At 32.2% G+C, this 23,672-nt stretch overlaps 2 protein-coding genes across 5 annotated transcripts; both read right to left on the reverse strand.

The window, feature by feature from the left end:
* Window positions 1-2,010: 2,010 nt before the first annotated feature.
* LOC120580489 (uncharacterized) lies at window positions 2,011-7,611 on the reverse strand. Of its 4 annotated transcripts, none has more exons than XR_005646196.1 (6): window positions 7,436-7,610; window positions 5,466-7,053; window positions 4,213-4,647; window positions 3,877-3,957; window positions 3,679-3,794; window positions 2,011-3,286 (listed from the first exon to the last, which is right to left on the reverse strand). XR_005646196.1 is itself a non-coding variant. In XM_039834100.1 (4 exons), the coding sequence occupies exons 1-4, from the start codon at window positions 4,234-4,236 to the stop codon at window positions 2,986-2,988; spliced, it is 531 nt and encodes a 176-aa protein (XP_039690034.1). In that variant the 5' UTR covers window positions 4,237-4,976; the 3' UTR covers window positions 2,011-2,985. The 4 variants fall into 4 exon arrangements, 1 of the variants encoding a protein (XP_039690034.1); XR_005646194.1 differs by having other exon boundaries at window positions 3,877-3,980; XR_005646195.1 differs by lacking the exon at window positions 2,011-3,286 and adding an exon at window positions 3,308-3,579 and having other exon boundaries at window positions 3,877-3,980; window positions 7,436-7,611.
* A 12,413-nt stretch (window positions 7,612-20,024) lies between these two features.
* Window positions 20,025-23,167, reverse strand: LOC11432615 (uncharacterized protein At4g22758). The gene is made up of 2 exons (XM_003616280.4): window positions 22,698-23,167; window positions 20,025-20,375 (listed from the first exon to the last, which is right to left on the reverse strand). The coding sequence occupies exons 1-2, from the start codon at window positions 23,044-23,046 to the stop codon at window positions 20,182-20,184; spliced, it is 543 nt and encodes a 180-aa protein (XP_003616328.3). The 5' UTR covers window positions 23,047-23,167; the 3' UTR covers window positions 20,025-20,181.
* Between the last annotated feature and the right edge of the window lie 505 nt (window positions 23,168-23,672).

Below are 23,672 nucleotides of genomic sequence, written 5' to 3' on the forward strand. Positions count from 1 at the left end.
CTAGACTCTAGTGTTGGTGTTGTTGTGGCTCCGGTGCTTGCAGCAAGACTGGTTAAATTCAAAGTAGCAAGTGTTTTTTGAGGTTTACGGAGACTTGGTTTCGTGAATTCGTGAGTTTGTGTGTTTGCTAGCTTTTAGAGACTATGCTATCTCTAGTTGGCTTTATTAATTATTGTTTTTGTGTAATTTGCATACTGTTATAATTCATTGCTCTTTTCTGGTTTTTCATACTGTCTTATCATTTGACTTTCTCTGGTTTTTCAGGCAGCACACTATCTCAAAATTAGGGATCTTCTGGATTTGTCATGCGAGGCTGTGATGACAGAGAATGCTACGACTCCTGAGGAAGAAGAGGAGTATCAAGGCACAACAATAGGGAAAGAAAAAGGAAAAAATATAATAAGTGAAGTGTTGGTCCAGCAGTGTAGTATGGAAAAAAGAGGAGGGATCGATACAGTAAATCTGATAAAAGGAGGGAGCTCAAAATGGGGTAATGCAAGAGCTTACTTAAAATTCTATGTAGAAAACATTAGTGTTAAAAGACTCTCTGATGAAGAAGTGGCCAATCTGGCAGAAGACTATAGAGCTTGCAAAATCCAACAATGTCTGGCAACAGTCCTCAAGCCAATGAAGTACAAAACGAGGCATAGTAGAGGGGGTGTGCAAACAGTAACAAACCATAACAAGGAGCAAGGGATATATCGATTTGTGAAGGCTGCAAGATTTTAAGCTTATCGTTTTTTTTTTTTTTTTTCTTTTTCTTATTGTCATGGTACAATGCATTGGATGGATGGTATTTGCTAAAGATTTATTAATATCTGCAATTTCATTCATTACTTTCCTTTTGTTTTTTAAATTCTGCATTGATGTCCTTTTAGTTATGATTTTCAATGCTTTACAGTATAGAAGAATGCAATTTTGCAGAAATTTTGTATGAATTCATTGAGATTGAATATTACGTATGTTGGCATTATGTGCTTAAGATATACCTTGTTAGTTTAAATATAATATAACATTAAAAACAAGGCCAAGAAAAGAGAAGATACAATTAAGATATGATAATGCAATTGAGTTTAGCAGAGAAGTCTTGTTATTTTTTGTACGCATAACACAAGATGCTTCCTCCTTTGCATTTACATGACAGTGATACAAAGTAGAATGAAAGCAAATGATAATCATAATTCATGGTGGTATGGTATTGACCCACGAACAAATTATTGCATAATCATACTTTATTGATTAACATCACATTGAGTTTGTTTTGGAAAAGAGTAGTAAATCAATGTGTTAATGGGAAACATGAGATGTCTTCTTCTTCTTAAAAAGAGGAAATATGAGATGTGGAGTATCATCAATTGCGTGCCAAACCTTTTATTTTAAGCATATAATTAGCAGCAACATTAAATTTGCATAGGATTTTTCTTTCAAAAAAAAAATTGCTTAGGATTTTATTTATCCATCTACAAGTTCTAAAAACAACAGAAACAGAAATGGCATATAGGATTATATTCAATTCTAATACATGTTCATCTATTGGTCAATTGGAGCAAGAGGGTCTCATTGTATCAATATGGATTTTCTTATTGTTTGATGAATGAGACAAATCAGACCCTTTGGTTTATATGTTCGACGCATCTTTATAATAGAGACTTTGTTATATCTCGACACATCTTTTGATCTCAAAATATTGGTCCATTAACTTGTTATGCCTTTATCTCAAAATGTTAGGCTTGGAAAATGCTCATGTGCACGAAACATGTCGTCGTGTAAATCCCACAAACAATTGCTATTCTCTTGTATTTTATTCTATTTAAAATGACTAGTGATCAATTTAATTCTGTAGATTCAAATACCACCTCTGATGCTTTAAAATCTTTCTCAATCAGTATAATAATACACTTACGTCTATATATAATCCAATTATCCATGCAAATTGTTAAAAGGGCTACACAAAATGTTATTAGAGTTTTGTCAAAAAATAAATAAATTGTTAGTAGAGTCCATGCGAATGATAATCTTTGGTGTAGTAAGGACAATGTTGTAATAATAAACAGAAAAAAAAACGTTACATCTGCCCTAAATCCCGTCATAGAACACTCAAAGTTACTATTCCATTTGGGTTAATCTAAGCATGTTGTTTCCAATCATCTCATTGCGGATTACATTAAAAATATTCCTTTGGCATGATAAATCAAGTAGTGGTTCAGTCTAATCATTTCTTCTTTTTTTCTATAACGGAAATAAATTTTCATTCAACGATAAACGGAAGATTCGGTACAAACAATCTTTGCCACAGGGTCAGGGACGCAGTACACCCATGATTTGGCACCTGGATTTCTAGCAATAGAGACTAGCTTATGAGCAGCCGCATTTTGGCTTCTTCGAAGAGACTTAACAGTTACATTTGGCAGACTAGAAAGAAAATCCTTACAATCTTGTTCTCCAATTGAGCCTCACAAACACTTCCTTCTAAGCATTTGACAGTGACTTCCGAATCTGATTCAATGGTAATTTCTTTCAAGTGATTTGAAGCTAGGATCCTGCTAAACCATCTTAGTACCATAGACTCAGCCAATGTTGGAGAAACTTTGATCTTCTCTTGTATGTAACAGCAAACTCGGCTATTCCAAGGTGATTTCTCATGATCAAACCCCAACATGTAGTGCCATTTGAGAAGCAACCCGCATCAATGTAAACTTTAGTATTGAATTTCTCCGGAGGTTCCCAACCGGCAGGGCTCTCTCTCACAGTCTGGATTGGATTTGCACAGTTTGCAGAGTTAAAATCTGCAGCAGCATTAGAAATTGGGCAAAATTTCTCATTTTTAAAAATAAGCTGGTTTCTTCCTTCCCAAAGCTTCCCTAAGTTAACGCTGAATAAACAAATGTTCTTGGCATTCTACATCATTATAGCAAAGGGGACATGTTGTATCAATAGTCGGCTCTTTCTTTTCCAGTCTACCTCTAGTTGGAATAACTTGCTTCGCTAACCTCTGTAGGGTTTTATTTGACACAATTGGGCACTTTTACCTTCAGATCGCCTTCCACAACTCTTGATCTCTGGATGAGGATGCTTCAGGGCTGCTTCTGTTTCTTTCTTCAGATAGAAAGAATGTAATAAGCTGACCTTACAGAATTTTCCTTCCTTTTCCCAATGCCAAATTAACTTATCAGGTGGTAATCTCCAGGATAGCGGGATGTTGAGGATTTGTTGAGCTTCATATGTGTTGACTCTAATCATTTCGTCGGTCAAATGATTCTCAACTTCCCCCAGATAACCACCACAGCTGCAAAATTCAATTAACTTTTGAATATTCTATCACGAAAATAAAGGCAATAAACAAAAGTAGAAACTCAAACAGCAAGTCAAAAACAGGTCACAGGTGAAAGCCCTAGTAACATCTTTATATTCCGACACTGAAATACTCATTTGATTGAGTCTATCCACACACAAAAATGGTGCTCATAGGGCTTGATATTCACTGTCAAGACAGTAAGACTTCGGCCTCTTAAGTCCATACTTACAATATAATAAATCTCAGAATATCCATGTCTACGCTAAGAAACAGTAGCAGAACACCTAAAACACACAGAGCAAGTTTTGAAATAAATATCGTATATGCTCTCGAATATAACATGCACAGTGCAAATGAAATGAATATAATGCATGAGACAGTACTTATCCAATACGCGCCGAACTTGAGACGTTGAGCTCATAAGGATTGATTCCCAATCACGCTCATTAGGCAACAGTGGCAGGACCACCCTGAATGCAAAATGACTTACGTTTTGGCCCTGTGCCGTCAAACCTAGAAATTATTAACTGAACAAAGAGAGAAATAAAAAGAGATTCAAAACAAGTGATAAAAGAACTTACAAAAGGCGAGCCTCCAAGTGATTCCAAAAGCTCAATCATGTGAGTCCTTTTAGATCCTTCTGCATCAAGCAAAGACTGTAACTGCATGGTCTGCAAAATTAGTCCTTCAACGCCACAGACACACAAATCAATAAGTGAGCTACATTTTGCTAGTTATTAACTAGATAACTGCTTTAAAAAAAATATACTTAGATAATGTGCACTATCAAATGTTAACATCACACCACAACAAAATTTAAATGACATTTTCTCATAAGACAAACTGCATTCAAAGGAAGCAAAAGAAAGTATCACATGCCAAAAGGTGAGAACAGTGTACAGAATAGTGGAATTTACCTTATCTTGACTGTACAATTGCATAGTTGCATAGCTTGGTTCAAGTAGCTAACTTGCTACTGCTGAATGCTCTTCAAATTGTTTCCTCATTATCTCTTCAAGAGACTCATTCAACTTTTGTTCCTTTATATACTGCCCATAACCCTGTAAATAAAACATAGCAAAATCTGCAGTCAATAAATTCACAATGGTGCACAGGTGCAGTATATAATTCCACATCTTCTAAAATAGTACAAGCCTTGAGAATGAGTTCTGAAACAGTAGCATCTTAGCCAAAGAACCTCACGATCATTTTCCCTCTTGAAACCACCATAGTGAACTAGGATCTCACATTTTTGGCTACCATTTTGTCTCATTACCAAACATTATAGACGTCTTGAGATCAAAACTGAATGAGGGTGTTGCGCACCCAATCTTTTTGCAGTTTTTTGACATCTGTTTTCATTACAGACGTCTTCAGAACAAAACTGGTTTTTGATAATATTTAGGCGCAACAATTATAACAAACACACACCAACATCTGCACTAAATTTGACAACACCGAAATTTAGTGCAATCCAAACCGAGTCAATGTAATTGAATATAAATTTGAATTCCATATGGAAAAGGAAACTCCGTGATAAAGTAAAGGATACTTCTAAACTGAACACAATAAAACATCCAAATATTCAGCGATAAAACATACGAGAACATGCTCAAACTCAATCTACTCTAGCAGCGCTATCACCCTGTGATACACACCTAGTAGTCAATGAAGTACAGGTTGAGCATAAATCCTAGGCTAGCACTACTCATGCTGTCAAATTTTATGATTTAGTCAATGCTTAATTAGAACATGACAGAACTAGCACTAGAAGAGTACTTCAACGAGTAATCTCCGTTGTTTCAATTGAAACTGTTCTGAAATTAGGCTTGTAAAACTGACCATTGTTGTTGTAAAATTCAGTAATGGTCGTACTTGTAAAAGGGGTTTATGGGTTTACTAGAGGCACCTATCACGTAATAACATCAAATAAGGTTGTTCTATCACAAACCATATTTCGGTCTAAATCATTAATCTTTAAATCTTTCTTAATAAATATTCCCAAGATATTTAAATTGTGTAACTTTTGGAATGATATCATCTCAAACTTCCCCTCTTTAATATAGAAATAAACCATAAACTAGCCTACTGAAAATTATTGCAAACCTCCTACAACATACATGCACTTAATTTATTTTTTTACTTTACATAAATAGCACACATTTGATACCTGATAAGTCCAGGCCACAGTTATCTTGACTCCCACAATCAACCTTGACTAAATAGTACTATTAACTTATAACTCAAAAGTCTTAAAATTAGTTTGATGTTTGGATCTGTGTTTGCCTTTGATTTATCACGTCCCAGTGTCCTTTTGCCGTGCTTTTACCGAAGCTACAAATTGTAGCGTAAAACACTGCCTCACCGCACATACAAACACATACTCAGATCATATGTATGCCACAGGTTACATTAATCATAATTTACAAATAAATCAAAAATGATCCAAGAGCACAAATCACACACCAGTATCTATCCAACGCAAAGAAAAGTAGCAACGATAACTAAAACTCAAATGGGCCCAATGAAATCTCACAACCAGGCTACATTTCCTCAATCTGGTAATCAATTTGCATCAATACCACCTCTGATGCTTTAAAACCACTTGTCAGACTCCACTACTTCCACACAGTGTATGCATTTATAGTTACTAATTACTGTAACTTATTTCACTCGCCAAGATGCTGTACCTACTTAACAAACCATAGGAGATGCCAACTCTCATCAAGAAACTACTGATTCCCCAATTCTCCAACCAAGTGTAATGTAACAATCAACTTCGATAATGGTTTCATAAATTAAATCATATACAATTCAACACAAGACCATAAATGATGAGAACAAATTCAGCCAAACCTGATATACTCAACCCTGCAACATTATTACAGAAACAATATAATCTGCAAAAATCTGCATAATTCCCATGTTCCCTCCCAAACAGCTCTGCCACTATTAGATCATATATGCCCATTCAACACATACACATCGATCCAGGTCTAAAACGTAATTCGATTATCTCCGCTTAATATCAAATTTTATAAAACACCCCCCACCCGATTTGAATGAACTTCACCCACCACATCCAAGACATTCCAACAGATGTAACAGACAGAAGAGTTTGATCAATTTGTTCCTATGTTCATAATACAATCAACATTAAATTAATGATATCTTATAAGCTGAGGAAGGGATATTAAGAAGTATTGAAAAGTTAGCATCTATGATATGAAATTGATATTACATCTAAAAATTTAAATTATTTACAACCTTCATTGTGATTCTGAAACAGACTATTACTAATACTACCATCCAAACTAGCTAATCCAGATTGTTCTACAAACATAATAGTAGTCACGGAGGAATGTTATAAGGACAAGAGAAAGTGCAAAAGTAATGTAAATGTTGACAGCGAAATGGTAAAAGATGATGATGAGGGAGCAGCCAAGGACAAGCACAAAAGCACAAAGAATCATTCCCAACAGTATGATGTAGCGGTTGATCTTGTTTTGCAAACGGATCATGGCTAGCTTGATGGCGAGGGAGAGGAAAGTGGTGAATACAAAACAAAAGAGTGACCACTTTAATGGGGTTTGTTCGAGAGTAAAAGTCACTACCAAGCTTACAACCTCTCTGATGTAGAGAGATAGAGCCGTAAATATTATAAAGAAGATGTTGACAATCATCATCATGTCTAAGGCCTTTATTTGTTTTTCTGAGAAATCCATAGTTTGTTGACGGTCTTTTGCTTGCACGAATAGCTGCTCATGAAATCAATAAACAAAAGCAAGAAAAATATCAAATTCACTAACTAGAGTATACATAGGTATGCATTTTGATTTAATGTCAAGAGTCAAGACCCAGAACAACAAAATAGTGTCATCTGATGCATTGAAAGCTCAAAACATTTCCAATAGTTCATATCACTTGTACTATTATGAAAACATCAGAAAGCAAGACAAAAATGAACATTCATCCTAACCCTTCTTAAACCATCATAACTCTTCTCCCAAAAACAACATAAATCATGAAAAATCACAGACCCAAACCCAGAAAAACTCACATTGCAAAAAAGAAACAAATTCACAACTCAAAGAAGAGGATAACAAAATAAAAAAATATAAGGAAGAAAAATTGACATACATAAGAGGAATTAAGGAGGCAAATGACACGGAGAACAACTGGGTTTTTGAAAGGAGCTTCTTCTCTGTTCCGTTAGAAACGTTTTGATAGTAGTGAGTGTGAGTAGTACTGAGTAGTGGAGATGGCGCTTTTTTGTTGTGAAAGAAATGAGAATTGAAATGTTGGAGTTAACGAAATATATGGCAAAAATAGATATTTTTTGTAAAGAAAAGTGAGTTGGGTTTGTAATACTCATCTTTTTTACTCTTAAAACCGGATATAATCTAATCGGTGGGAACTAATCTCATCAGTTTTATGAGACTCAAATGGACAACAAATTCCCTAAATTTTAATATTGTTGTATGCTCAAGGCGGGTCAAGACTCTCTTCATTTATTAATCTAATCATTTTTTACATTTAAAGAGATAAAGACTCAGAGAAAAATTGTACCAAAAAAAAAAGACGTAGAGAAATTTAAAAATAATTAATACGTCCCTAATTATAAGACTTTTTTGAGAATTTTTTTTGTCCCGTTTTATAAGACTCATTTACTATTTTCAACTACATTAATTATTTTTCTACATATATGCCCCTATTTATTATACATCTTTTTTTTCAATCAGCAATAAATAGCATATGGAAAACATAAACTAACTTTATCTCTTAAGGATAAAATTGTAAAAACAATAGTAATTACAAACAACTTTAATATAAATATCCACTTTTTTAATTCCCGTGATTTTGGCAAAAGGATCTTGTATATAGGGATGGAGGTAGTAATAGTAATGAGACTCATTTAGTGGTAGGATCCATTACATACTTTTTCGTATTTATCTCTTGCCAAATAACATTATTCATTTGCTTTTAGAAAATGAAGAGGATCTTAACTCGCTTAAGACTGGATTCGAATCCGGACCTTAGTTTCAAATACTAAGCTGAGAATATTAAGTTTTTATGAAAATTTGCGTATTTAATACATTGTAAATTAAAATATTTGATTATTTTAAAATATAATTTATTAATTTGAAATTCTTAAAAAAGTATATAGAACATTCATTAACAAGACCCTCTTGTAAAAATGTTTTTGACTTAGATTTCATACCAATTTGGTCAATTTTAGCTAACATAACATGACACATGATTAATGTATTTTTTTTTTGTGTGATTCACATGATTGTATTAATGATATTGATTGTGCACTTTTTAATTATTAAAAATAAAAAAAATCATTAATTCATTTATTAACCGGTCTTGATTGATTTCCCTTCCTTTAGCTATATGTTTCAGTTCACTAAGTTTGAAAAATCCAAAAAACATTCAAAAGTTCCATTAAGTTATCACGATTATACCGTGCACGCAAGAGTGTTTGTCTACTCTGCAACGAGACCTCAAAAGATCCAACTTTAAAAACTCAAAACTTAATAAAAATAATCCAAAAATTTGTTTTAACTCAAAATTAGAAAATACAAAGAACTTTGTCATGCTCCACCAAAAACATTATATCAACAAACATAATTTTAGCAACTTTTTTTAGAATTTTTTTGAATTTTGTATAGGTATATGTCATAATAATTTTACCGGGATCAAAACCCAAACCGACAAAATTTACAATGACCAAAAACATATTTAAGCATTTTTATTTATTTATCAAGCTAGTAATTAATACTTATGAGTGTCTTTAATTTGATGGATGAATTGGTGGTGAGGACTAAGATAGATAATGATGAGTGAGAGAATAGTGAAGAGGTCAGTTTGTGAAAGGAAATGCCCTTGTCACAAAATGTTGGTATAATCTCAGTAGTTAACTATTACAATCGGCCTCACTTTTAATCCACAATATTTTGTACAAACTTTTTTTTTATACAATACGACCTAAGTCTAAAAGTTAAGATAAACTACAAAGTAGATAAGCAAGGTGTAGAAATATCTCTAAAATCATCGAACCATGTTGAGGAGCGTGATTATAGATTTTAATCACAACCTATATTGGCAAAAATATATTGCTCATCTATTAGACATGAATGATGATTGATGGTATGGTACCATACCTTCAAAATGGTCCAACCTCACCATGCATAAACCCCAAAGCACAACCATATATATATGAAGATGTGTTGCCAAGATTTTTCCTATCAATTAACCATGCTCATCTCGTATTTAGACATGTATATCCAAACCATGCAAAGGCACCTTTCCAATTCACATGAACATATTTCTCATTTGTATAATTATTTTCACTTGTTGCAACGTTATTATAATCAAATTTTAGAAGACCATAAAGGAGGGTCCATGAATTTAAAGCTTCTTGTGAAGATCATTATCCTAGTACTTTTAAATGTGTATTCCCCACCAACATTCTTGAGGCCCTGAATATGCGAACTACAACTAAAGTTTCATTATTATTGGCCCTACCGTATAACCTAGTGTCAATTTTCATTTCATTGGATGGTACTCAAGTTGTGTATTTATACTCCTAGCTAAAGTAACTAACTAGAGTTTTTAACTACTAAAATACAATTAATTGAGAAGTGATAACTCTGGTAGCCTCCCTTAATTAAGTTGGCAAATAGATATCCAAAATGTCTATTAAGGAATGGAACTGAGGCAAAAATTTAGTGAAGGTATCTGCTAGTTGGTTTATTAAGGAGACATGGACCAACTTTAGAAAATTAAACTTGTTTGATCATATTCACAAATATGGGCGGAGGCCAGCGTGAGCGACCAAAACAGGTCTCTCACGATGCAAATTGAATTTTCACCATTGGATATATTAATTATTTATTATGTGGTCAAGATGATTCTTTTGAAGAATAAGTATCCCATTTGGGTGAATGCTATGGTGAGGCAGGGGTCATGTACTTCACATGTGAGAACAAAATATAACCGCAAGATATGATCAATTGTTAGCTTCTGATGAAATTAATAGTGAGAACACATATATTTTCTTTTCAAACACAATTAATCAAAAATTGATTTTCAAATTAAAATAATTTATTTTCTCTCTTTATTTTTTCTTTTCACGGGTGTATTTAGTAGGTGTTGCCTAGGTTAGACATACTCAAGAAGACCAAAAAATTCAATGTATGGTATCCACAAATAAAATTTATCACGGGTTGGTATGGGTTGAATATCTTAATATGTACACACGAATAGAATAAAATAAATCATATTATAAGTACTCGTAAATTTATAGATACACGGACATATGAAATTAACTGAATTTAGTAAAAATATTAACACATAGGATAAATTTAATTTTTTTTTAAGTTTCTAGACTCGCATAAATCCGTACCCGTTGTTAAATTAATAAAAATATACAATTGTTGTGGTACTTGAAAAATAATCTTCTCTTCATGAAATAAAATATAACTGGATTTTCTAATTAATGATTTTTGTTTGATTAGTAATTTGTGAATACCTGGTTTGGATTTGTTGAACTTCAGAAAAAACATCGTTAATTATTAGTTTTGAATTATTATAGGGTGCGTTTGATATTCCGATTTTTCCTAAAAGTCCAAAATATAAAAAAATAAAAAATAAACATTTTCAAACAATTTTTAATATACACAATAAACTTTAATTTGAAACACTTAAGAATTTCTTAAGAAAAATACCTCTATATAAATTAAACTTATCCAATTGCAATATCAAAATAATTGGTACATTTGGATTTTTAGACGTAAAGCCAATAAGTTGATTTGCATATTCTTCCTATGGTGTGCACCTGAGTTTCTCCCCTCCTCTACAAATAAATTAAATTATAAATCACATAAGTTTATCAATGTGGGACAAAAACATTAAATAATATTTTTTCAAGATCATCAAACTTCATAAGTATATAATTGGTTGATTGAACATCACTTTTGTATTTTTTTTTTTTTGAGAAGATCACTTTTGTATTTTGTGAGTTCACCCTTTGCGGCTAATACTCTAGTAATATCTTAAAAAAATATGAAAGGAGAACTTAATATCCAATGCAATAAAAAAAACTATAGCAAATAAATAGGCAATAGATATAAAAATTAACTCCTTAAAAAATACCAATTAGGCGTGAATCTTAATTCTTAGCTTTAAAAATTTCATCATAAGATGTGAATTTGATTGCATCAAAAATAACAATTAAATAATCAACCGGCTCCATGGTGATCATATCCTTAAAAAAATAGTCTATAGTCATGACAAGTTGGTTTAAATTTAAAATTGTTCTTAGAAACTGAGATATTTGTTATCTCGTAACACATTCCCTCAATCAACATAAATTGATATTTTAAATAATGTAAAGTCATATTAGCTTGTAAAAGTTAACAAAAATTGTGAATAACTATACAATCAAATGTTCTAAAAACAATAATAAAACATAACAAATAAAAATTGTAAAGAACAATTATCATAAAATAATTTTAAATAGTATAAAGTCATATTAGCTTGTAAAAGTTAACAAATAAAAAGAACTGATGTATATTTTTGATAGAATGTTAACTAGATTTCGATCATGTTAATTGGATTTCTAAAAGGATAGTGTGTCGAATTGACTTATATCGAAAATTTCAATCGTCGAAATTTTCGTTACTACTTTGTTCTTAGTTTAGTTAGATCATATCCAACAGTCGAAATTATTTTATTTGATACCATTTGTCAGTTAGGTCTGTTTTGGTCGTCAAACGAATATCCTTTCATATTGACTAGGTTTTTCGATGGATAGTTTGACGGATTGACTTATACTGAAGATTCCGATCGTCAAAATTTCAGTTCCTACTTCGTTCTTAGTTCAATTAGGTCACATCTAACGGTCATAATAGTTTTATTTGATACTATTAGTCGGTTAGGTCTGTTTTGATTATCAGAGGAATGTCCTTCTATGGCCCAACCTATTAACGGTGTCAAAATGAACATGACCTAATTGAACTAAGAACTAAGTAGGAACTGAAATTTCGGCAATCGAAATCTTTCATATAAATTAATCTAACAACTTTTGTGACAATTTTTTCTCTAACACTCACATAATATTTTTACTTTCTCTCTATTACTTTCTTAACTCCCACATTCATCATCATCGCCATCCAGTCACCAACAACAACAACTAGCACCATCTTCATCATCAATAATTAATTGAAATTATAAGTTGGAATTTAAGATATTTTTTTTTACAAAAATGAAATTGAGGAAATCAGAAACGCAGAAGTGTCCCTTCATCATATACGTTTATTTAAAAACAATAAGAAAAGTTTGAACCCAGATTCACACCCGTTTGCCCATCATTGTTCAGAACAATTCACATTTTCAGATTCGTAAACTCAGATTCCAAATCAATTCCAAAAGTTTGATTCCCAATTCATTGAATCCGACGAAAAAAAATCAAAGATAGAGTTTTGAACCTGCAATCGATTGCGACCGTGTTAGATCCTTCACGATTTACGAGATCCTTCAAAATAGTGAATTTTAAGTTTGTCTTGTTGATGGTGTTGAATGACTACAAATGGATCTGAAAATGGTTGTGGTGGAAGAGTAAAATGGGTAAAGGAGTTTGATGTTTATGGGATCCTTTTCCTCTTTGCATCTTCATCTTCAACCTCTCAAAAATTTGGAAACTATCGGTTTCTAACAACACCATCCTTTTATTGTTCTTTTCCTTCATCTTTATTATTTTTTCATCCTGATCTAAACTTGCTTTCTTACTCACACACCCAAAACTCATTTCAAAACTCTCCAGACACAATAGAATAATAATCAATATCATCCGTCATCATTAATACCATCAAATACAAAACTTTATTCATTGTAGCTCAATTTTAAGGTTGGATGCGAAATAGGTTTCACTTCAAATATCGAAATATTGCTTCACGTGTCTTAGATCTACATCTCCATTAATAAAAGTATGTTGTGTTGTTAAGTCAAAATCAATTGAACGCTAGTTTCCTAATATAAAAAGCTTATGTAGAACCATTAACATAATGGAAATCACATGATGCAGTAACTCTTAATTTTTCTTTATAGAATAAATAAAATAGTTTGTGATGAACATTAATATTTTTTTGTTAGGAAATCTTCTTGGTAGTTTTGAGGTACGAGGAAGAAAGGAATCAATTCTCATCAGAATTGATGTTGATAGTGGATTAATGTTCCTTATGTTTAAGTTGAACTCATCTAGACCATAGATCTAATCCAAGGGTAATATTTATTGCCTTGGTGAAGTACCTTACCATTACCTTATGTTAGCAGCCACCATAAATGCAGGTAACTTATTGTAAACAAAAAAAATCAACTTTAACTTGCAAATGCAGGTAAAAAACCCCAAACCATCGTGAGAGATATATAATGGCCTCTCACGATAGCACCCGCCATGAATTGAATATCAATGTTCCCATGTTTGTATAATTCATGACTAAGTGGATCATTGGCACTTGGCAAGTTGACTTTGGAATCACACAAACTCATGTTTTTTTTACTGTGTATATGATAACCGATACCTAACATGAGATGAACTAGAGAAAAGGTATTTTTTTTTTTTTGAATAAAAAATGTTGTTTTGTTATTAGGTAATGAAAAATAACTTTTTTAAACGTTGTATGTCTATGTTGTGATCAAAACACAAGTTCGTTGATTAACTGTAATATATGGCTCCATGTATTGACTACAATAGTGGCTCCAAGAGCTATTGTTAATCCGATGCGATGAGTATTGTTGTAGTTATTTGTACTTTGAGTTCTCTTTTTTTTTTGTTACAATAGGAAAATATTTGTACTTTGAGTTCCAACAAATGCATGCTTCTGATCCATTTAATAGGTAATATAAACTTATCTAGTGTTCCTTCAAAAAAAAAAAAACTTATCTAGTGTATAGTCACATACTAACATTTTTTTTTTTTTTTTGTGGTGGTTGGGTTCGAACCCCGACCTTGCATATATTATACATTGTCCATACCAACTGAGTTAAGCTCACGAGGACACATGCTAACATATTCTAAAACAAATCAATAGGATCTCCATAAAAATCAAATTGTGCCAACCTAATGATCATGAAGACTTAAGCAACGAATTCTTGTCACATTTTACCAAACACCATGCGTACAAATTCTAAATCATTTGTTTTTTTTTTTAGCAAAGGCAAACTTAGGTCATTTCATTAATGATTAAAGAGTACAAGTAATCGGGTACATCATATAAAATATTGGGGATAGGGTGAGATAAGGAAGCTCTTGTTAATGAATGGGCAACCTTCTTTGCTTGTCCCCTAACATGATTCACAACTAAACTAGTGTGAGATGATAATAAATCCTTACACTTATAGATAACGTCTCCAAGCTCATTTCGAGGCACTTGATGGAAATTAACTATGTCAACAACAACTTTGAAATCGAACTCAAATATGACAAAGGGCATGTCATTATCTAAGGCAAATTTCATGGCCTCAAATAAGCCCCAAACTTCAGCTTCAGCAGGGAGTAAATTGCAGTGAGTAAAATTCGACATACCGGACACAAAATGACCATTTGAATTGCGGAAGCAAAAGTCATAACCTGCTACTGAGTTGTTGTTGAACAACGCACAATCTACATTGCATTTCAAGTGCGAGGGTGGAGGCTTGGACCAAGAAACCGTGTGCTGCATAATCTGACCATGGTGCTTGTGTTGTTGCATATACCGCTATTCGTTGAGGGAGTCTTTCGCTCTTTGAATAATGATTGAGGGGGGCAGTTAGAATTTTCCCATTGCTTAGAGTTACGATTCTTCCACAAACTCCAAAGAACCATTGACGCCATAAATTGATTTTCGGTATTCAGCATGTCAAAGAAATGAAATAAGAGTGTAGAAAAATCATTATGTGGGAAGCATATTTCAGATAGTGACATCAAGTTGCAGCAGCTTCCAACAAGCAACAACTTTAGCACACACAAAGAAGAGGTGTGTATGCATTTCAGCCGAAACATCGCAATGCACACATGATTAAGAACAAGGAATCCCCCTTTGAATTAAGTGAGACCGAGTGGGGAGGCAATTGTGAGATGCACGCCAAAGGAAAGATTGAACTTTAGGATGGACTTTTTGCTTCCAGATAATGTCCCAGTTCTGATCCGGAACAGCAGCAACCGTCACATTTGCTGCAAGAGACATACAATGAGTATAAGCCGATTTAACGGAGTAGAAACCGTCAACCGTAAATTGTCAAACATAAGAATCTACCAGATTTCTGTTCCGAAGGGGAATAGCAAGAATTGTTGCATTGTAGTTGAAGATAGCATGAACAAGAACATTGTTCCAAGAGATCCGGTCCGAATTAAGTAAATTCTAGACAAGGAGCTCGCCCATGTAAGGAGGAGGAATAGCGGAGGGTCCGAGTGTGAAGAGAGAACGAATCCAAGGAGCGTTCCAAGCGTTGATATGAGAACCATCGTCAATCCTCCATCTATAACCCGATTTAATAAGGTCATGAGAATTCCATATGCTCCTCCAAGTATAGCTTAGATTGTGACCAATATTGGCTACCAAGTTTTATGAGTGCATTTACTCATGCACATAAATTATAAATATAAAGCTAAATTGTTTGAAATTATATTTGTAATAGACAAGCCAACATTTCTTCAAGTTGACAAATTGCATATGATATTAAATTATTACCACATGAAGTGGGACTAGAAATATATAAAATAAATCCATTGAAGTTAAAATGACAACAACTATCTCGCTAATAATTAGTAGACAAATGTTATTTGAACAACCATTTTTAAAAAAAAATTGTGACAACTATCTCTCATACTCACATTGTACTTTTATTCTCTCTCTCTCTCTCTCTCTCTCTCTCTCTATATATATATATATATATATATATATATATATATATATATTGTTATTATCCAATAAGAAGAGAAGAAAAAAAGTTGTCACTAAAGTTGTTTTCTTGTTCAAATATCATTCCTTTAATTAGTCACACACAAACTTTTTTTTACACACAAACTAACATCACAAAGAATATAGAAAATTAGCCAACGTCTTTAAAATAAGTTTTTATGAGAGTCTTAAAATATGTTTGTAATTTTTTTTTTACACACAAACTAACATCACAAGAAATACACGAACTAACATCACAAGGAATAATACAACCATCTTGAAGGATAAGCATGACATTGACATCCCAAACAGAGATGGTGTTGTAACATGTAAGCATAAGATGTTGACACGGGATGATTGTACACCCTTCTGAACATGCACAATCATCATACAAATGATTGCCAATACTTGTAACATGTAGCTATCCAATTTGATGTGTGTTAGTAAGAACATTTGATCCAAGAATGTCACTATCCAATTATTATTTTCTGAACAACATTATTTTTTTTTTATCCAACATCTTCGAACTTCAGCGGGTGTCTTTAATTAAGATATCCCGATGACAACAACATTAGTATTCAAATTACGATACAACAATATTTTAATTACAAACGTCATTTTTTTTTTAAATGAGTGATTTACAAACGTCGTTAACGTTGTTGTTTAATACTGCATCCAACAAATCGCAAATTGTAATTTCATGTATTCCCATATGTGAAATCATTTTCTTGGGTACACCCCATTTTAACCCATATCATTAGTTACCTTCATTATGGCGAAGATTACATAGGATAAAATTGGTTAGCTATTCATGATAGATTACCTATTTGTGATAGGTTGAACAAAGTTGGTATTATTGGGCATAGTATTCATGAGGTATACTTATAGTTAGTTATAAATATTATATCGATTGATATATTCTATAAAATAAAATGATTTTTTATCTGCAAAAATAAGTTTGGGTTCATAAATCATCTTCACGATATTAAAATACTTGTGTTAAGTTGTTGGTTGTCTGCGACTAGTTCTATTGTCTTTTTGTCTCTTCAAACAATTTCGCGAGCGATAGGTCATTAATATTGTTTTTTAAGAAAATGGATGGTTGATGTTCACAAAATTAGAGAGGGTGTAATTTGGTAAAATTGTTACCCTCATCAAACTATTTATATTTTTCATAATTTTATGAAGAAAACGTCACCCACATTCAATGTGAAATTCAAAGTATGACGATTTTACATTAATAGGCATTAATGAATTAGCACTCACCCCCAAAATGAAAAGATTAATTGGGTAGGTTACTCATAAAATGAGTTTTAGATAACTTCTTCATATATATATATATATATATATATATATATATATATATATATATATATATATATATATATATATATAGGGTAGGTTACTTTGATATAAAATGTTTATTTTATGGTTAAAAATGTGTTTTTTACCTTTGTAAAAAAAAAGTGTTTTTTACCCTTTACCTTTAAATCTTTTCTCTTCTCTCACTATAAACATTTGTTAGGTCAAGCCATTGGTTAACCTTAATTACAAAAGCTACTTTTTCCCTCCCTAAAACATAAATTATTCTCATAAACCATACACCATGCAATTTATTGAGTAACATCAACACGAAATACAAAATTTATAGTGATGTACAACATGAACAATGGTATGCACTAGTTAAGTAGAATTTTTGTCCGTGTGTGGTTCAATATTTGATTTAGAAGGAGAGTAATAGTAGAAGATTTCAAACCTGTATCTTGAAGGATACAGAGGTGGTGTTGTCATCTCCACATCCGTCCGTCGTTGTGGAACAACGGCGACGACAGATGAAAACAACGACCATAACAATGATAATGGTTAGGAGTAGGACAATTGTTGCTTCCACCACCATAGGTAAAATCCATTTGTGGTGGTGGTCGTTTTAATCAGGATTCTCGTAATGGTGGGTAGGTTAACGTGGTTCAATAATGGCCATTTTAAATGGAGGGTGGTAGTCGTTAATCGGGCTGCTTGTAATGGTGGTTGAACGTGGTTTAAAACATGATGGTAAGATGTATTTATAGACAAATAGATAGAGAGAGAATCGTAGATATGTGGTGACTAGTGATAGATATTTAAAATTTGTAGTTGTGGCAATTCAATGAAAACAAGGTGTATCAAGTGGAGAACAATAAGTCTTATTGTGTTTTCAAAATTTGATGTCAAGTGTGAGTGTGGGTGTGCTCGTGGTCAGGTTTATGGGTTTGTTCGATTTATGAATGTTAAAAATAGAGACAAACTAGGGCAAGCATTGAATAATATTTGGATAGGAGATTGTCGAGTATGGGCTAGGGAAGCAAGGTTTGATAGATTTGCGCAATTTGATGAGGTTGATAGGTTTGATAGGAATGATGGAAGTGGTGTTGGGAAGGACGTGGTGGTGATTACATGAGGAGCGGGGGTGAAGAATGTGAGGGTAGGCTCGAAGAAGGTGGAGGAGAGAGTTGATGAGGGAGAAAAAATTGTTAAGGTAGGAACGGTGGATGTTAATGTAGAGTCGAAGAAGAAAAAAAAATAAGTCGAAAATTGAAAAGAAAAAAAAAAGAGTGAGGATGAGGGTGTGTCGAGGAAGGAGGAGGATGATATTCAAGGTGAGGGAAGGGAGGGGGCGGCCATAGATAGATGGTTTGATAACAATATTAGGCGGGTGGTTGGAGATGGGCGGAAAACATTCTTTTGGACTGATAATTGGTTGGGTGAAGTACCTTTATATATTCGATTCAGTCGGCTCTATGAGTTATCAGTCAAAAAGGATTGTTTGGTGGAGGAGATGGCGCGTTTGGGGTGGGAGGTAGGCGGTTTTGGGTGGGTGTGGAGGCGCCGTTTGATGGTGTGGGAGGAAGATAGTGTGAGGGAGTGTGTTTCTCTGTTAAATAACGTTGTTTTGCAGAAAAACATTCAGGACTGGTGGCGGTGGTTGCTTGATCCGCTTCATGGCTGTACGGTTAGTGGGACTTATCGTTTTCTAACCACTACAAATGATCAAGTGGCGACCGGTGTTCTTAAGGATGTGTGGCACAAACTAGTCCCTTCAAAAGTATCTTTGTTTGCTTGGCGTCTTCTTCAAGACAGAATTTCAACACGTTCAAATTTAGTTCGTCGACATGTTCTTCAACCTTCCGACAATGTTTGTGTTGGTGGATGTGGTTCCTCAAAGACGGTGAATCACCTCTTCATCCGTTGTGGTATGTTTGGGAGTGTCTGGTACTCTGTCTGTCATTGGATTGGTATCCCTTGCGTTCTTCCTGGCTCGGTAACGGATCATTACTTTCAATTTATTCACATGGCAGGTTTACCGCGCTCTTCTCATTATTACTTTAAGGTTATCTGACTTGCTTGTATTTGGGCAATTTGGAAGGAGAGAAACAACTGCATTTTAAAAAATGCGGTTATTGATCCTTTCAGTATTGTTGAAAGAGTGAAGCTGAATTTTTTTTTATGGCTTTCTTCGAATGTTATTCCATTATCGTTTGGTTTTCATGATTGGTGGAGATACCCATTTTTATGTATGAGTATCATGTAATTATTTTTTATGTTGCTGGTGGCATCTTCTTTAGGTGCTTGTGTCTTGTATCTGATATTGGGTGATTCATCACTTTTAACACACCTTGTGCAGGATGAATCATTCTGCTTTTGAGCTTATATTGATTTGTTCAAAAAAAAAAGTATTTAAATATCTTTGTACAAAAAAAAAAAAAAAAAAAAAACTATTTTCACGGTAAAAAAAAAAGTAATTAACGGTCTATTTTCGTTCATAACTTATTTCTTATTCATGTTTTTTATTATTCCAACCAAACATGAAAGTCGCTTTTTTTACAGAATTAAAGCCACTAATTTCTCAACAATATTGCTAAATGAACGTTTTGTAAAATGCATACATTATGGATCTAAAGAAAACTAAGCTCTGCTACTAATAGATACACATTCCAGTGCTGAAAGAACTTTTTTGAAACTTAATGATTTCCAGCTTCCACTTCCCTTTCGAGCCATCATCTTTGATCGTGCTTCTGTCTTTGTTGGAGATGGTGGTTTTTCACATAGCACAAATTTTCTTGTCCCAAAAGATCCTATAGGTTCCGATGGGCTTAGAGCTGTAAAAAATTGTTCCAACAAATAAACCCAAAATAAATCTTAGCTTATAATTAGTCTCCAAAAAAAGCAAACTTCCAAACTTTTTTTATTCATTTATAGAAAAGTAGAAAACCATACACTGTTTGCTTATTTTTTGCATTTTATTCCCTGCATAGTAAAATAGAAGCTAAAATTTGACCAAAAAAATATAAGCTTGTTTTTATGGTAGTGTAAAAAAAAAAAAAAAAAAACTTAGTCAAATGTATTCGGTCAAGAATTTAGACCAACAAATCAATTGTAAATTTATTCATTTTAAAAGTATGAGAAATGTTAGGGTCACACCCTCCAACATACTTTTCTAATGCACACTAATAATTGATGTGTGTTGAATAATGTAGTCCTAGCATTTTTCATTCACAATATATATTTTTTTGAAAGAAGGATGCGCATTAATAGACACATTAATTTTTTGAAAGAAGGACTCACATTAATATGAGCATTAATTTTTATTGAAAGGTAGGATAGACGCACGCATTAACTGTTTCTACCATTAGAATGAGAGTAAACCAGAGATGAAAACAGCCACCTATACCAAGAAGTTATCTCATAAAATGAGTTTTTGCCCCTTCCAAATAGATCCATGGTACAAGATATACACCCACCGATCACATATATAAGAAAAAATTCATGTTTTAGATCCATTCAATAAATGATGTATGTGATATTTATTGTAGAATCATTTATTAAATAAATCTAAAATATTAATTTTTGCTTATATTTATGACTAGAGGGTGTTTGTGCATGCTCCGATCAATATTATAAACAAAAATTTACATTCTATGTTCATTTAATAAATTATGTATGTGGTTTATAATATAGATCACATACATCATCAATTTATTAAATAAATTTAAAATATATATTTTTATTTATAATAGTGATCGGATGGTGTATAAGCTATAAATCGTACAAAGACATAATATAAGCTATAAATAAATATACAAGTAAAACTATACATACAAATATTTTTTTTCTTTCAAATCAATACAAATAAGTTACTATTATAACCCTCCAATCACTATTATAAATAAAAATTAATATTTTTTATTCATTCATTAAATGATATATATGGTCTATAATAAATATCATAGATATCAATAATTGAATGAATATATCTAAAATACTATATTTTTGCTTATAATTAATAGTGATTATATGGTGTATTAAAAAATGACATATATTGTACAAAGACACATGTATTAATTATAAATAAATATACATCTAGAATAAATAAATAGTCAAACAAAATAAATAAATATACATCTAGAATAAATATTGATTTATTAATTGAGAAAGAAAAAAGGAATAAAAATAAACTTTAAATAAAACTATGACATCATATTTTTTAGAGGTTTACAGTTCATATCCTCCATGATGAATATAAGTAAAAATATTCAACAAGTCTAATGTATTTGGTCCAAAATTTAGACCAAACACATTTGACTAAAAATCAATTGTAAATTTGGACCAAATATATGCATTGATTGTTTTTACCTTTAGAATGAGAGTAAAGCACAAATGAAAACAACCTATATCAATATGTTATCTCATAAAATGAGCATTGTTAGATAGATGAAATCACATTATCTATTGAAAATTCATACACACAATTGCAGTAGTTTTGATTCAAACTTCAGTCACAACATTCGACATGATAATTTCTAACACTTTTATCAATTGAACTAGGACATAAAATAAGTTTTTTAATAACCCCCAAAATAAGTTAAAACAACATATAAGATATCATAAAAAAAAAAATGAATGATTGTATAATGATAATTTTAGGGACATAAAATGTCCGATAAATGTAGTTCAATTCGTAGCTATCAACTATATTATTTGTATGAGTCGGTTTTCGAATCTTGAATTCTCCATTTCTCCACACATAAAGTGTGTGAATTTAGTCACTAAACAATTTAAAAAAAAAAATCTTAAACAATCAATGTGATGGAGAATAATCAATTTAAAAAATGATTTCAGCATTTTGCTAATTCCAACTATTTAAAAATCAATTTGGGATTTCAAGATCCGAAATGACCGAGAAACAAAACCAATTATACGTAATTATATAATAAAACTACATGCATCAAATCTAATATCTCAAATCAACCATGAGTTTAAGTAAATATCGAATAGATTGAAAGCATCAAAATTTGATTCTTGATTGATTGAAACACTTACTGATCAACTTAAATTATTGAATAATGAATATCAAAGTGTGAAAATTGAAAATTGAAGGAAAAAAAAAAAGAAGAAAAGTAAATCATAAAGGACAAACTTACCATCAGAGACATCATTTGAGCAGTAAATATCAAAATTTGTGACATCAGATCCTAAAATGGGTAATCTCCCTTGACGTGCATAAGATTTGAGACTTTTCTCAATAACATCACAAACAGCATCATCCTCATTCACCACCATTGTTAACGGTCCCGAGCTACCCACAATATTGATCGATATCAAGATCCTATTGATGTTGTTTTTGTTGTTGTTCTTCTTCTTCTTACTTTTCACCTCATCATCATCAATTCTCCAATTTTTGTTCTTGCACACCACAACTTTCTCAAGCTTGCGTAATTTATTCACCATATCTCGGCGTTTCTTAGTTGACATGGGAATAATGAAAATCATGTTTGTGTGTGTGATGATTGTTCACTAACCTATAGTTTATATAGTAGAATAGTGCATGAACATTGATAAAAAAAATAAGATGCACCTCCCCCTTTTCAGTTTAATTTTCCAAATATTTTTAATAGGGGAATTTAATAAATTTTGAAAAAAATAATCTTGTAATATTCTTCGCTCCCTTGTTTTAAAAGGAAAATTTATTGGATTTGAATATTTAATACAAAAGTAGGGGAAAATAAATTGTGGGATAAATGAAAGCTTTTATGCTACTCTCGCAGATTGAATTGTGCATGTGTCATCGTGAGCTTAACTCAGTTGGTAGGGACAATGCATAATATATGCAAGGTCAGAGTATAAACCACGGACACCACAAAAAAATTTGAAGTGTACATGTGCATTTTTTTTTAGTAAAGTGTACATGTACACTTGTTATATAAATTATTAAATTAACGATTATTTTTATGAAATAAAGAGTTATTTGTTGACTTTTATATTTTAAAAAATTATTTCATAAGCAAAAACATTATTTCATATTGTTTATAAGGATCATAATAATTATTTTTTCCATTTTATCAATGAAAATACTCGGTGTTCATTTTTTTTTACAAGAAACTCAATATTCATTATTA

This window comes from Medicago truncatula, chromosome 5 (genome assembly GCF_003473485.1).
Source record: "Medicago truncatula cultivar Jemalong A17 chromosome 5, MtrunA17r5.0-ANR, whole genome shotgun sequence".
Taxonomy (NCBI): Eukaryota; Viridiplantae; Streptophyta; class Magnoliopsida; order Fabales; family Fabaceae; genus Medicago; species Medicago truncatula.

What these genes read in the sequence shown, in the direction of transcription:
- LOC120580489 (XM_039834100.1), bottom strand. Translation starts at nt 4,236, where the DNA reads ATGCAATTGTACAGTCAAGATAAG. An exon ending in AATTGTACAGTCAAGATAAG is followed by an intron (nt 3,967 to 4,212) that starts GTAAATTCCACT and finishes CTAATTTTGCAG; the next exon opens with ACCATGCAGTTACAGTCTTT. An exon ending in CACTTGGAGGCTCGCCTTTT is followed by an intron (nt 3,795 to 3,876) that starts GTAAGTTCTTTT and finishes TTGACGGCACAG; the next exon opens with GGCCAAAACGTAAGTCATTT.
- LOC11432615 (XM_003616280.4), bottom strand. Translation starts at nt 23,046, where the DNA reads ATGATTTTCATTATTCCCATGTCAACTAAGAAACGCCGAGATATGGTG. An exon ending in CTCAAATGATGTCTCTGATG is followed by an intron (nt 20,376 to 22,697) that starts GTAAGTTTGTCC and finishes AATTTTTTACAG; the next exon opens with CTCTAAGCCCATCGGAACCT.